We start from the raw sequence: 15,000 nt of genomic DNA on the forward strand, positions 1-15,000 counted from the left end.
CCCCCCCCCCCCCTCTCTCTTGCTTTTTCTTTCTTTCTGCAATGCTGGGGCAAGTGCTCTATCACCTAGCAATACCCCCACCCACCCAGGCTTCTATTTATAAAACCAAAGAGGCTCCCACCGAGGATGAATTAAAGCACATTCTCATCTATAAACATGGAAAGTTTAGTCTTTCACCTAAAAAGGAATTTTATCAAAATTATTAATTCTAACTTTCTTAAAAGAAATAGGAGTCAATGAATCTCAAATCAAAATGCCTCAATGATAAATGTTCAGGAAGTTATATACAGACTTGATTTAATTATATCCTTAATTCATGTGGGTCTTTAACATTTTTTGATTCCTAGGGGAAAAAAAGAGGACATCTGTATGGAAACTGCTATGTTGAGAATTTAAAGCAAATAATGAGAAAATCAGAGTTAACATCTTTTTCTTTTTTTTTGGACCAGGGATCGAACTCGGGACATTGCACTTGCAAGGAAGGCGGCAGAACCACTGAGCTAAATCCATGCATGGTCTGAGAAAATCAGATTTTAAAAACTGCATTTTTCGGAAGGTTGAGGCAGGAGGATCACTGTGAGTTCGAGACCAGCCTGGGCTACATAGTGAGTTCCAGGTCTGTCTCAACTACATAGTGAGACCCTGTCTCAATAACAAAAAAACAACAACAAAAAAAACCCCTGCATTTTGAATATAAAATTTTATCTTAGTCTTTTAGGAAGATTGACAAAATATTTAGAAAAAAATTAAGTTTTTGATGTTTTTCAAGTTTTTAAATTAAGTATAAAAAATGTAATAAAGCTCTATTCCAAAAACTATTTCGAATAAAGGACCAATGTGTGGAAAGTCCGGGCTGAAATGTCTTTTCTACCAAAACAAATTCTACTTTTCAGGGTTTTTTTTGTGTTAGTTCAACCCCATAGAGATATCTGACCAAATTGAGGGACTGTTTCTTGGTTTTAATTTAGATATGTATCTGTTTAGTTGTATTATTCCTTGTTAAAATTTATAAATGTGTTTTTTTCTATTTTGTATTTAATGGTATATGATAACATTTTGTTAAATTTTATGTAGTTATACAAAAATGTCACTTCCAGATAACCATGATTCCTTGTTTTCCCCCTATGTTTAAATATATGAAATTGCTTTTATTTATTTATTTATTTATTTATTTATTTATTTATTTATTATAACAGCCTGTTTCAGAGTGAAAACAACCACCTGGTAGAAGGAATGGTTGGCTAGAAGAGGGCCTAAACTCTGAAACTTTCACCCTTAGGGAGCACTGCAGCCTTGGGAGGGAGACAGAGCTTACTTCTCCCTCCAAATGGTCACACCTGGCGCCTTCTACCTTCTGTGGCTCTTTCACACACGGTCACAGCTCTGACTTTGAACCACAGGAATTGAGAAAGTTCAGCTCCAACCACACAATGATTATACTTAGGATCCGATATGTGCTAGAATCCCCGGGGCTTTCAAGGCATTGGGGATGTGGAGATAAAGTTTCTTCACTCTCCTCTCAAAGTTACTTTTTTTTTTGGATACCAGGGACTGAACTCAGGACCTTGCACTTGTGAGGCAGGTGTGGTGCCAGAGCTAAACACCAGCACCCCCCCAAATTACTTTTTTTTTTCTTTGGTACTGGTGATCAAGCTCAGGTCCTTGCGCTTGCGAGGCAGGCAGCGGAATCACTGAGCTAACTCTCCAGCCCAAAAGTTACTCTTAAACCTTGGTAATCTCAGTGGAAATCAGAATGGGGAGGAAAGGAGTAATAGGAACTAATAAACTCCCTGTCACTCTCCCAGAAAAACCATCTTTTTTCTGAAGTGTGTCCCTTTTTATTCAGATTCCTAAACCCTGTCAGGTAACCAAGTAGGCACAGATCCAGAATCTTGGATGTCTCAGAAGTGGGTGCTGATAGTGCTGATGCATACACATACATTCCATTCTTTACTCTGCTCCTGGGGAAAATCTGGAACATTCATCAATCTCACCCCTTCTTCAGCTGCTCTGCTACCTCCCATTAGTGGCATCCTCTAAAAAGACCTTTTCTGGCTCCCACACTTACCTCCAGACCTTCACTCCACTTGTGTTTCTCTACAGCAAATGGACACCGAGTCTCTAAAGTAATAAGCTTTAATGCCTGGTGTTATCTCCTTACATTTATGTAACTGTTCTACTTCTTCCTGTTGCCTGCTATCCTTCCACCCCCAGCCAGGACTAACCTACTTTCTGGCTGCTCAGCCTGGCAATACAAGGAGCCAGTAAAACACTCTGAGTGACCAGTAGCTGAAAGGGGGCTTCTCTCTGCTGTACTTTCTCGGCTCTGCAAACCCTGAGATGTGGGTTCTGGTGAGAAGATTAAGAGGAGATCCCTGACTCTCCTCAAATATGCATCCAGCTTTTTCAGAGATCCCTCATACACACACATGCACATCCAGACTGAAGGGCTTTCATGTCTACTGTCCAAGCGCAAGCTAAAAAAAAAAAAAAGAAGAGCAGCACTAGAGATGGAGCTCAGTGGTGAAGTCCTTGCCTACCCAGCATGTATGATGCTCTGGGTTTAATCCTTACTACTACAAAATAAACAAAACTACTCAGCTGTGAAAATGCAAGTCAAAAAAAAGGTCAACACATTCTCCTCAAAATAAGGCAGGCATCACAATGTGGCACAGGAATGTGTAAAATGACAGTCTTCTAACAGCAGAGACAAACAGTAACCTCACAGTCCTTCCAGTCACCCTCCCCCTTTGTTTTGGCTCCTCCATAGTACACCAGTTCTGAATCAGGATGCAGTACTTGTAAAAATGGTCCCAGCAAAGCATTCAAACTTCTGTTTTCACATCACTTTACTGAAATGCAAAAACAACACAGGCAGTAACAGTCACCATTCCTGGTTACTAAAATAACAGAAGGAGAAAGGGAAAAGAGATAGGAAAGAAGCAATATTGGCAGATGGCAGAGGGAAAGAGGTTATGTAAGAGAGCCAGGACTTCCGGTTCTAATGTGCTGCAGCTCTGAGCAAAACAGGCAACACAGAGGAAGAAATGGATCAGATCACCTCTTTTCCAGGCCAGCCCTCCCCACATCCCTACACCTACACCCCTTGCAGTCTTGGCCCATTCACTGGGTCTGGGATAAAGAGCTTCCTTTCTGGGCCGGGGATTTAGCTCAGCGGCACTGTGGCTGCCTTGCAAGTGCAAGGTCCTGAGTTCGATCCCCAGTACTGCAAACAAAACAAAAAAACCCAGGAAAGGTAGCCATTGCCATTGTGGTGGCCCCAGATTTTCTTTTCCATCTCATAGGAATCCTTTACTAGAGAATTAATGGGGCAGAGAGTCTGGCTGAGAATTAATTCACTGCTCCTACCCAATGAGACAGAAACCTTTTCTCTTTCTTCAAAACCTACAGTCTCTTAGTCTCCTTCTCCAGGTCCTTCATCTTTATGGCTTTTCTTTTATCTCATGTATGAGTTTTGTAATTTTCTTAGTTCAAACTTGGGACCTTGTGTTTGAGAGGCAGGCGGCGGAACCACTGAGCTAAATCCCCAGCCCAGTTTTGTTATTTCCCCCGCCCCCTGGTACCAGGGATCAAACTCAGGACCTTGCACTTGCCAGGCAGGTGTGAGCCACTGAGATACATCCCTGGCTCTTCATGCAGTCCAAAGTCTATTTCTGTTAACTTCAAAGGTTCATCCTGGTGCACAGACAGAGAGTAGGGTCTTATAACAGATAACCCACCAAATCCTTTCCTCCCTCAGAGGGAAAATGAGAAACCGTATGTGCCATTTCCAAGCACCAAGGACCAAATAGATATACACAAGCCTATAATTTCTCTTGTTTCAGTCACAGTACTTCAACCTACTTCCTGAGTTTTCTGTTTTGAAAGTAATTCTCCAATGCCTCTTCTTTTCACCCACAACACAGGTGAAACAGAAAAGGAATGACTCTGGCTGGCCAAAGGACAAACAGAAAAGAAAGAAGGGAATTTTCTGTTTAGTGATAAACTCCTGGACAGCTTTTTTGTTTTTTTATTTACTTTCATTTTTAAATACAGATTGATGTAAGGCAGTGGTTCTAAAACTTCTGGATTTCATGAACAGTTTTTTGGAGGAGTGGTGGTACTTGGAATCATTCCAGGGCCTTGCACACAATTGGTAAGCCTATACCACTTAGCTAAATCCCCAGCCCTATAACAAAGGAATTCTTTAAAAAAAAGAAAACCACACATACCTTGTATATTGCTGGTAGAACTATTCAGTGGTACAGATGCTAAAGAACACAGCTTAGCAGTTCCTCAAGCTGTTAAACATTATCACATTACCCAGCAATACATAGGTGTATATTGTCCATTAGCGACAAAAGGGTTAAAACCATCAGCAGCCTCCTCCCCCAAGCAACCCTGGCCAGCTCTACCAAGCAATCAAAGATAATGCACACACGCTGACCAACAGCATGAGAAAAAAAATAAACTTTTCTTTTAGTGAGGAAAGGCCTTTCTGTGAGGTCAAAGTAAATGATCTTGTCAGTTTTCATCTTTTGCTGCACAACTTTAGATATAATGCAGGTTTCTAGTGTGGTACAGGCCTGTAATTCCAGCACATGGAAGGCTGAGACAGGAAGACCGATGCAAGCTTGAGGCCAGCCTGGGCTACAAAGTGACCTGAACCACAGAGTGAGACCATGAAAAAAAACAAAACAAAACAGAATAATAACAACAACAATAATAGCTACAATACAGGTGTTCCTGGAAGATTATTAAATTCCTGGAACTAAACACGCCGGAAAAGGCCTTTATAAGGTATCTACATTAACTAACTCAGACCCTTTTCCATGTGTTTAATGCCTCAATCACTGTTGATATGGGGTGATTCCCCTCTTGGAAACTCACCTGTTGTCCCTTTTGATAGTGTACTCTAAATAAATTCCTGTCTTCACCTTCATCTTGGTAAAATATTTTATTGCCTTCATCACTGGCCTCTGCGATGTGCCCTTGCACAGCACATACTATAAGATTTCTATACAGCTGTTATAAACAACACTGCACAATTACTATATACTGTTTTCACTATTTTAAACCAAAAAGACTTATGGACAAAATAACATAGTCATGACACAGAGACCACTACAGGAACAAAGCACAAACAAACTCTTGGCCCCTAACCTGATACTCATAAAAAGCAGGATTTGTCAGGGATTTAAACCATGATATGCACTTGGACCTACAAATGCCCAATAGGTTAAGTAAAAGCAGAACAAAGCCTGATCTTCATTTCGTGAAACTCTAGGTCAAATCCTTTTCAGCTCTGCACATAGACATGTTAGGCTGTTAGCTCCAAATCTACCTAGTCTCTCTCACTGCCCTTCAAGACTGACAACACCTACTCCCAGAAGTCTCCACTGGCCTAAATGCACCCTTACTTGGAGGTCACCTTGGAATCCCACAGGACCTCACACAACTGGAAATGCTACTCAGGTCATAAGGAACCAATGTGTCTTTCTAGTCACAAGGATTGCTCCCACGGAAACTACAGTGCCCTTTAAGTAACTAGGATTCAACCTGAGCTTATAATGGGAGCCCTGACCCATCTCCGCAATTGCTTAAGGACTGGCCTCCTGCTTCTGTGGTGGGCCAGCAAGATTCTCTTCATCAGAGGGGCCTCTCTAGCTCTTCAAGTGGTTTTTCGCCTATTTTTTTTCTTACCTCAGGATTCGAACTCAGGACTTTGCACTTGCCAGGCAGTCACTGGGCTGCTGAGTTATATCCCTGGCTATTTTTTTCTTCTTAGTTAAAGGCAAGCCTGATCCTTGTCAGCTCCTCAAGCTAAAGTCCCTTACCATTTTCTTACTTTCCAATTAAAGCTTTTTCCTGTAAATTCAGGCTTTAGTCTTTTTTTGGTACTGGAGATGGAACTCAGGCCCTTGCGCTTATGAGGCAGGCAGCGGAATCACTTAGCTAAATCCCCAGCCCTTAAACTTATTTTTTGAAAATAAAATAAAATGACCTGCTCCAAACCACCCTGTCCCAAGCACCAGCTTGACAGCCAGCAGTATGAGTGGACCAACAATTAGTATTTGAATTCCAGTTCTGCCCAGCACAGACTTGGGGACTTAACTCATACTTCAGTTTCCTTATTAGAATACTGAGATAATAATTCCCACCCTCACAAGGTAATGAGGAAGTTTTGAGATCATGTAAAGTAATGCTACTCACATTGCCTGTTCACAAGCTGCTAGCAATCTTCAGGAAGATAAGCACAGAGGGGACGGCAGTGGAGTAGAGCAATGCGGTTTGGGTTGGTAAGGTTCTGGGTTCAAACCTCAGCACCAAAAAACCCCATAAAAAACAAAAGCAAACAGAAAGAAAGCATTTGCATAATATCTGATAGCATTTAAAATTTTTAATGTTTGTTTTTTGAGACAGGGTCTCTGTGTAGTTCAGGCTGGCCTTGAACTCTCAGCGATCCTCCTGCCTCCACCTCCTGAGTGTTGGGATCACAGGCATGTGCCACCACACCCAGCTTACTTATTTTTAATTTATTTTTTGGCAATACTGGGGATGGAACCAAGGGCCTTTCCAAGGAGCTACATTTCTAGCCTTTTCTTATGTTTTATTTTGAGACAGGATCTTGCTAAGTTGCTCAGGCTGGTCTTGAACTTTCAATCCTCCTGCCTCAGTATCCCACTGTGCTGGGATGACAGGCATATACCACCATGCCCAGCTTCTGATAGAAATTTAACAAACTTAAATTGTTTATTGACTCTAATAATAATAACAACAGAAGGCTTTATTCTGTATCTTTTTTCCATGTTATTTTTCTAGTAATTGCATTTTATAAAATTGCTCATCACCTTGAGGGAAAAAAATCCGGTCCTTTACCAAGACAGTTTGCATAGTACTAATGTTATACACCCTACCCAGTGCTGAGCAATCAAGTAAGGATCCCCAAAATATTAATTTCCTCTCCACCTGTCAGATTCTAAATGCTCAGAAAAAGCAAAAAGCAAGTACAGGTGTAGTGGTGCTACTAGAGAAATTTATAAACATGTACTGTAGAAGAAATAAAGTAGGTGACAGTATAAGGCAGTACAGCCTCTTAAATGATATGGGAGAAAAATCAACTAGGGCTCTTTTCAGCTGAAAGTGATGAAGGCCGTTTTGTAAGTAGAAGCAGTTAGAGGTGGGCTTATGAAAGCTGCAGCACTGGATTCAGAAAGTGGGGAAGAGGAGGGTCATTCAGGTGAGTCAAGTGACATCCCAGAGCAAAGCAAAAAGGGAGCCACAATGGATATAGCAGTCTAACAGGAAATCAAGGGAAAAGGGGTTAAAACACGCTTTATGAAAAAAACCCTGCCTTTATCCAGCCATTCAAAAACTCAGAACATAAACCAGGCAACCAAAGAAAATTTCTGAGCTGGGAGACAAGATGAGCACACTGGCAGTGCACGAATCCCTCAATCCTATCACCGAATTCATTATCAGTTTAGCAACTCTCCTGCGTGGTCTCAAGTCTTTCATTGCACTTACTGTGCAACTATCAGTGCTCAGATCAGTACAACCAGCTGCTTTCTAGACTCTCTGACCCTAACCTAGACTCAAATTTGCTGAAGAAAAACAAACCACCTTGGGTAAAAATAAAGTACAAAAAGTGTGCAGCCTCTACAACTTCAGCCTAGTTCACTTCCTCTTCTTTTCCCCAGGAAGCAGCTGTTTCTAACTTTCCCCATTATTCTCAAACCCCTTTACCCCACTGCTTCCCACATACCTCAGCTGATATCTCTGCCCCTTGCCACTTGGGAGAAACTGAGTGGTGAAACATGGATTCTAACAACTTCTTTCACCCAAGACTAAAAATATACATATTTCAAATGTGCACCTGTATGCTTTTGTTTTTTGGTACTGGGAATCGAACCTGGGTCCTTGAGCTTCTGAGGCAGGCGCTGGAACCACTGAGCTAAATCCCCAGCCCCTGTATGCTTCTAATCTAAGCCCTCTGTAGTCTTTTAAAAAAAATTTTTTTAAAGACAGGGTCTCACTATGTTGTCCAGGCTGGCCTCAAACTCACAGTGATCCTCTTCCTGACTCAGCCTCCTAAGTGCTGGGACTACTGGCATCCGCTACCAAACCCAGCTGTTTGTGATTTTAATTACTTCCTCTCCCCTGGTTGTCATTTCTCAGTTATTTCCAACTTTCCTTTTATACTAGCCCCATCTCCACATACTAGGAGTTGTTCAACACATCTTAAAAGAGAAAAAAAAAAAAGTTCAATGTGAAACAAAACTTTCTCTTGTCCTGGACTGGCTATTTCTCCTGTTCCCCTTAAATGCTGATGTTCCCTTGCCCTGCATCTTTAGTCTTCCTATTACACTCTACACAGTCTCCTTGAACAAAGCCATCTACTCTTCTACTTCAACCATCATCCAAGCCAGCAAATCTGTTTCTTGGGTCCTTCTGAACTCCCAAGGTACCAATCCCACTCGTTAAACAGCAGTGAATAATATCCATCTCACACACAATATGTGCAAAACTGAATTCATTGCCCCTCTGAATTTGTTTCTACTTTTGTTTTGGATCTCTCAGGCCTGACATATCAAAGCTACGCACATCAGAAGAAACCTAGGAGTCATCTTAGATACCTCCACCTCCCTTAACTTCCTTAAACTCCCCATCTGCCCTCTTCTATCCCCACTGCTAACTGCCTTAGTTCAGGTCTTGAGTGTCTTGGTTAGATTACTCAACTGCTTCCTAATCTTGTTCCCCCTCTCCAATCTTGTTCTCTTAAATCTAGCCACAATATAGTTACCTGATTTGCCATATAAGTGCCCTACCTAAAGCGCTTCAAATGAGCTGCAGCTATATAGTTCAGTGGTACAGCATGTGGTTAGCAGGTATGAGGCCTTGGGTTCAACCCAATACCAACAAACAAAAACCTTAAGTAGGTATGTCAGAAACTTCAGCTGGATGTGGTAATGCAAGTCTGTAGTCCTACCTATTCAAGGAGGCTAAGGCAGGAGGACTGCTTAAATCTAGGAGTTTGAAGCCAATCGTAAAAGAAAGAGATGCTGTCTCAAACAAAGAAAAAGAAAAAGAAAGAAACACCATAGTGATGCCTCTGGAGAGAACTAGGGACTTAGAGACTTTAGGGCAAAAAAAAAAAAAAAACACCAAAAAAACAAACAAAAAAACTTGTTTTCCAATTTATTATTTGAATTGTTTATCATTAATGTACACTACCACACCGAATCCAAGTTTGATGCCTCCCCAACATCCACAATACAAAATACTTTATGATCTGCCTGTTGTTATCTTTCAAGCTTGCTCAAATCACTCCTGTCCAGAATTCCCTTTTCTCATCTACCTAGAGTCTATGGACTCCTTTATTTTATTTTATTTATTTTTTGGTTTTTTGAGACGGTCTCACTACGTAGTTGAGACTGACCTAGAACTCACTATGTAGCCCAGGTTGGTCTCAAACTCACAGCAATCCTCCCGCCTCAGCCTCTCAAGTGCTGGGATTACAGGCATGCACCATCACACCTGGCTACGGACTCCTTTATACTGGTTACCTGAGAACAAGAATTTTTTCTTGCAGATCTTTGACTTTTGAGAGCCTAGTTACTGGATCAAAATTTCTAGCAGGCAGGGCTTGGGCAAATGGTTCTTTGGGGTTTTTTTTTGTACTGGAGATCGAACTCGGGGCCTTGCACTTGCCAGGTAGGCTCAGTGCCACTAAGCTATATCCCCAGGCCCTTGGGCAAAGTGTTTTGAAAATGGTCCTCAGGTGATTTAAATGCAATCCCCCATTAATACCTGCACTAAAATTAAACTTCTTGAGGGGCCCAGGATTTAGCTCAGTGGTTCCACTGCCTGCCTCGAAAGCACAAGGATCCAAGTTCAATCCCCGCTACCAAAACAAAACAAAAAATTAAACTTCTCAAACTCAGGAATCCCCATAATGAGCATAATGTAGGTGCTCAATAAATGCGTGACTAAACTGAAGCAGACAAGTCTAAAAGTTGAGGAAGGAGAGGCTGGAGCTGGAAATTTCAAGGTGGCAGGGTATGTGTGCAAGTGAAGAGCAAAAGGAATGAGTCAGGCAGAACTTTATCATCCTGTCACTGTAACTGCAGAAGTTTCATTTATGTTTTTACTACTACACTGTGAATTCCTCAAGGACAGAAACTTTATCCCACTCATCTCTGTACACTTGGCATTGAACATAGTGCGTGGTATACAGGAGGAGCTCTACAACCTTTTATTAAGTGTTGAGTGCCGATGATAATCGAGGAGGATTCAATATTTCAGGGCTACAAAAGAGGAAGCGATCAGCTTGGCCTTGGACCAGATAAAGTGAGAGTGACAAGTAAACACAGTCCTCAAAGACAAGTTCATCTAGCAAACAAATGACAAGAACTTCTAAGGAGGCTGGATGTGGTGCCCCAGGCCTATAATCCCAGTAGTGAGGAGACTGAGGCAGGAGGATTACCACAAGAGGCTGGCCTGGGCTACCTATTGAGTTAAGGTCAGCCTGAACTACTTAGTGGGACCCTGTCTCAAAAACACAAAAATGAAAAACTTCCAAGCAGAAGAAATAAAAGGCTCACAGGTATTGAGATAAGAAAAAGCACAAAGGAAACATATCCTTTCCCGGAGGCTGAGATACAAGTGGAAAAAATGAGAAAAACATGTCAAGGGTTTTAGTAAATAAGACTTAAAGGGCCAGGGCCAGACTTGTGAAAGTCCACAGTCATCCACCTAAGAATTCTAACTTTGTGTGGCCAAAATGGAGATTTTTAAAGCTTTTAATCCCCACCCCTTGTAGTGCTGGGGATCGAAAGTAGGGGCCTTGTGCATGCTCGGCAAAGGCTCTACCACTGAGCTGTATCTTCACCAAAATGGAATTTTAAAGTTAACAAAAAACGATCGGCTTGATTTTCTTAAAGGTACTAGGAGAGTAAAGAACTGAAACTCGCCGGGGATGGTGGCGAAAACCTGTAATCCTAGCATTCGCATCACCATGAGTTCGAGGCCAGCCTAGGCTACATCGTGAGCTAAAGGCCGGCCTGCACACTCAAGATTCTAAGTGGTTAATGATCTAGCTGACAAACCCGAAGGGAGGGATGTGTTCTATAAAAACCCAAAATTTAAATCAAGCCCTGTGAATTCTGACCCCTGACATCCACAAACCCCACATCTGCATTCTGACCCCTGATATCCACAAGCCGCAAGTTTTTTTTTTAAAGAATTGAAATGGATGGGGAGCTGCGAAGTGAAAATCCCTCGAAACCGCCTGCTGTACTTTTGAGGGTCCCGGTCCCCAGCCTTCACAGGTGCGCAGAGCTGTTCGTCCAGGACCAAGCAGCCACCACACCCCGGATGGCGCTGCGCGTGCGCATGCGCGTGCAGGGCCAAGCCCCGCCCCTCTGCCCTTCAACCAAGTGGCGGGAACGCAGACTCCACGCGACCCGCGCTATCTCCTGCAGTTCCAAGCGCATACGAGTTCACCCAGAGCCCTGTGGCCACACTCACCCACTCACCGCGGGTGCTCCGGAGCCCCACGGACCCAGATGCCCGCAGACGCAGCTCTACAGCCTTTCCCGCCGCCAGGCTCGGCGGGACCTCTCCTGGCCTGCGCCGGGAGAGAGGCGGGGCGAGTCAGGCTGGTCCATTTGACTCCGAACGAGCGGGGGGGAGGGAGAATTGGTTATGAGGCATGGAAAAGGGAAGCGATTACAAGGACTGTTTTGTCGAAGTCGATGCCTTACATTGACCTAAATATTACCGCACTAAGAATTATCTGTTGGATTATAAGAGGAATCAAAGTCCGATTAAAGGCGAATTTATCCTACTAAAGTGGACTTTTTTCCCCTCCAAGCAAAGTGGACTATTCCAAAATTTTAAATGGTTAGAAATGTTATATTTTATTTCGGAGGAAGTGGAGAGCTGAGGTATTGGTAGGAGTTCGGGTTGTTTCATACTATAGGTATCAGTTTAAAGTTTGTGAGGTGTGCAGGAGAGTCATAAAAGGAAGAGATAATAAATATTCATTGTTCAGTTGACTGTCTTCTTATCTCTGCTGAAGTGGTGTATTTTGCCAACAATGAAAGAAGATAGGGCTCCAAAGAATCATCACCGAATTACTAAGCATTTGGATAGAAGAAATGAATTTCTGAGGTATTAGGGACAGTTAGCAGAGGTTTGCTGTGAAATTAAAGGTCAGATGAGAGAAAAGTGAAAAGACCTAGAGACTAGAGCTAGTGATAAAAGATGACATATCATTTGGAAAGTGTCTGGATTTGCTCTAAATAACTTAAGTCAAAGCCTGTTTGTCCCCTATTCTTTCTGCTAAATTTACACCAGGAGGTAGACTTCCTGGTTTGACCCTTGGGAGCAATTCCGGGGTTTATATGTCATCTGCCAAGGGATATAAAGCTGCTTAATTTTCTCTCTTTTTTTTATTTTTGGTTTTTTGAGACAAGACCTCACTATGTAGTTGCGACTGACCTGGAACTCACTATGTAGCCCAGGCTGGTCTCTAACTCGAACTCACAGCGATCCTCCTGCCTCAGCCTCCCAAATGCTGGAATTACAGGCATGTGCCACCACGCCCGGCAAGAGAATAGTCACTTTTTTTTTGTACCAGGGATTGAACTCAGGACCTTGCGCTTGTGAGGCATGTGGTAAAACCACTGAGCTAAATCCTCAGCCCAAAGCTGCTTAATTTTCTAGATTCTAGGTTCGCCCACCTTCTATTTAGGTTGGGAGCTCCCTGCCCAGGGCCTCTAGAGATCCATTATACCAGAATGAACAGACAACCCAACCAGCGGATGTAGACAGGTTTATGTGGCTTTACACAACAACTCACATCCCAGTGTTCACTTTTCTCAGAGCTACTTCCCCACCCAAGTCCCTGGGACAAGCATCCCTGAGATAAGTAGATCGTATTCTCACATTAACCCCCCCAAAAAAACTTTTAGGTACACTTGCATGTCCTGGGGCTAATATCTCCATCTCCCCCCAGTCCACCCACTTCCCTTGAGCGCCTTCTCCCAAACCTTGGAATACTTCATCTTCTCCACTTCTCTTCGTCTGCTTTCTGGGAGGAGTAACTTCCTGTCCCCCAGCTCCCTCAGAAATCAAGAGCCATAAATGAATAGAAGCCAGGTAAAGGCCAGAACCCTAACGCTAAGCTCACCGCACTGGGCTGCAGGAGGGACATAGCCAGACTCACCCACGTTCAGACATGCACAATCTGGCACACACGGTGAAGGAAGGTGGGTTGGGGAGGATGGGAAGGTGGCACCAACCAGCTCATGAATGCAACTTGAAAGATTTCACACAGCAAAAAGGGAAACACACACACACACACACACACACACACACACACACACAATTAAATTAAAAAATAAAGAAGTACATGCCCCTCCCCACAGCCTCATTCTTCATTTAGGAACTGGCTCAGCATCTCCACAGAAAACCAAAAGCTTTCTACTGCCCCTCTCCAGCTGGAACTTTTATAAGTCCTGGGTCTTCAGTTCAACAGGTTCCCCTGTGCCCTCTGGTTGTCCATTGAAGTCACCGGGTCTGGCACCCTTGAGGATAGACAGTCTCTCAGAAACACTCTTGAGCCGGGGAAAGAGCAGAAAGTCGTAGAGAAGGCTGCCCAGACCCCCTCCAATGATTGGGCCCACCCAGTACACCTGTGGGAAGAGAAAAGGAATGCTCAGGCCCAGGAAAAGGACTGCGCAGCCAGGCTGCTCTTCTTCTAACCCCCTCAGTGGAAATCAAGACAATGTGCAGTTTTCATAGGCAACAGCGTTGTCTAAGTAGAAATCATCCTGGGGTTTTATTTGTGTAGTGATACATGTTAAACCCAGGGCCTCACACATGCTAAGCACATGCTCTGTCATTGAGCTCCAACACCAGTTTATGTTTTTAAACTCCACTCTCTGTACTTCCAAAATCACCATTTCTTTTCTGATTTATGGTTGTTCCTCTGCCCCATGCCTTCTAACACTTATATACTCTACTTGTCATCAGTTTATTTTTCTCAAAAAATTTTTGAGATTATAAAATGTACTTTTTTGGTACCGGGATCAAACTCAGGACCTTGTGCTTGCGAGGAAGGTGGCAGAACCTCAAAGCTAAGTCCCTGGCTCCAAATATACTTTATAACATAAAATTTACCTTATTAACTACACTGCCAGGGCTGAACTTGAAATTCTGGGCTCAGGTGTTCCTGACACCTCAGCTTCCTGAGTGCTGAAACTATAGGCATGTATCTTGACATCCAGCTAAGACCCTCTCTTTCCAGCAAAATAATGCAAACTGTTCACACCGGTATACCGTGCTCTCTGACAGCCCCTTTAGCTGAGTGCTGGCAGGGCAGCCAATACATCCAGAAGGAAAGCAGGGACCAAACACGAAACCTTCAGTTCAGCACCATCCAGAAGGAGACTCAAAGATCTTGCCCCTCTCCCCTTACTCACCCAGTGGTTGGTGAAGTTCCGGGTAAGAATGGCAGGAGCAAAGGAGCGGGCAGGATTCATGCCTGCACCAGTATAATACATCTGCAAGAGACACAGTGGTAAGGCGGGAGTGGTGGCACACTCCTGTAATTCCAGTGCTTGGAAGGCTGAGGCAGAAGGATTGCCAGGTGTTCGAGGCCAGCCTGGGCTACATAGTGAGTTCAAGGCCAGCCTAAACTACATGGAGAGACCCTGTCTCAACAAAAATGAAGAAAAAAATTGAGAGAAAAAGACATTCTGAGAATCCCACCCCTGACCCCTTGCATCTGGCTTCTCATCATAGCCCACATAACCCTGACAGCTGATAATGTGTCCCCAGCCAGCAGTAAGAAGGGAAGGACAATCTGCATGACTCTAGTGATGTAGATAATGGACTCAGGCAATCCCAACCCCACTTATGATGCATGCATTTCTACCTGCAAGTGAGGGACTAAAGATAGTAATCACGAGAGAGGGATAGTGCAGGGTTGAG

At 43.3% G+C, this 15,000-nt stretch overlaps 2 protein-coding genes across 7 annotated transcripts in view; both read right to left on the reverse strand.

The window, feature by feature from the left end:
• Timeless (timeless circadian regulator) overlaps positions 1-11,609 on the reverse strand; it is a 27,373-nt gene extending 15,764 nt beyond the window's left edge. For 2 of the 6 annotated variants that reach the window (XM_010644674.1, XM_010644673.1), the window contains exon 1: positions 11,538-11,609. The gene's annotated coding sequence lies outside the window, so the exon portion shown is untranslated. Of the gene's footprint in view, positions 1-2,068; positions 2,107-4,232; positions 4,279-11,529 lie in introns of those variants that run through there. The other 4 variants (XM_010644671.2, XM_010644670.2, XM_033763708.1 and 1 more) reach the window with 3 other exon arrangements.
• A 1,793-nt stretch (positions 11,610-13,402) lies between these two features.
• The window catches only part of Mip (major intrinsic protein of lens fiber), a 2,863-nt gene continuing 1,265 nt past the window's right edge, over positions 13,403-15,000 (reverse strand). The window contains exons 3-4 of the mRNA XM_010644669.2: positions 14,490-14,570; positions 13,403-13,700 (exon numbers count right to left, since the gene is read on the reverse strand). Of these exons, the coding sequence (XP_010642971.1) occupies positions 13,515-13,700; positions 14,490-14,570 (267 nt within the window). The 3' untranslated portion in view covers positions 13,403-13,514. The remainder of the gene's footprint in view (positions 13,701-14,489; positions 14,571-15,000) is intronic.

This window comes from Fukomys damarensis, unplaced genomic scaffold (genome assembly GCF_012274545.1).
Source record: "Fukomys damarensis isolate Sample0158 unplaced genomic scaffold, DMR_v1.0_HiC HiC_scaffold_15, whole genome shotgun sequence".
Classification (NCBI taxonomy): Eukaryota; Metazoa; Chordata; class Mammalia; order Rodentia; family Bathyergidae; genus Fukomys; species Fukomys damarensis.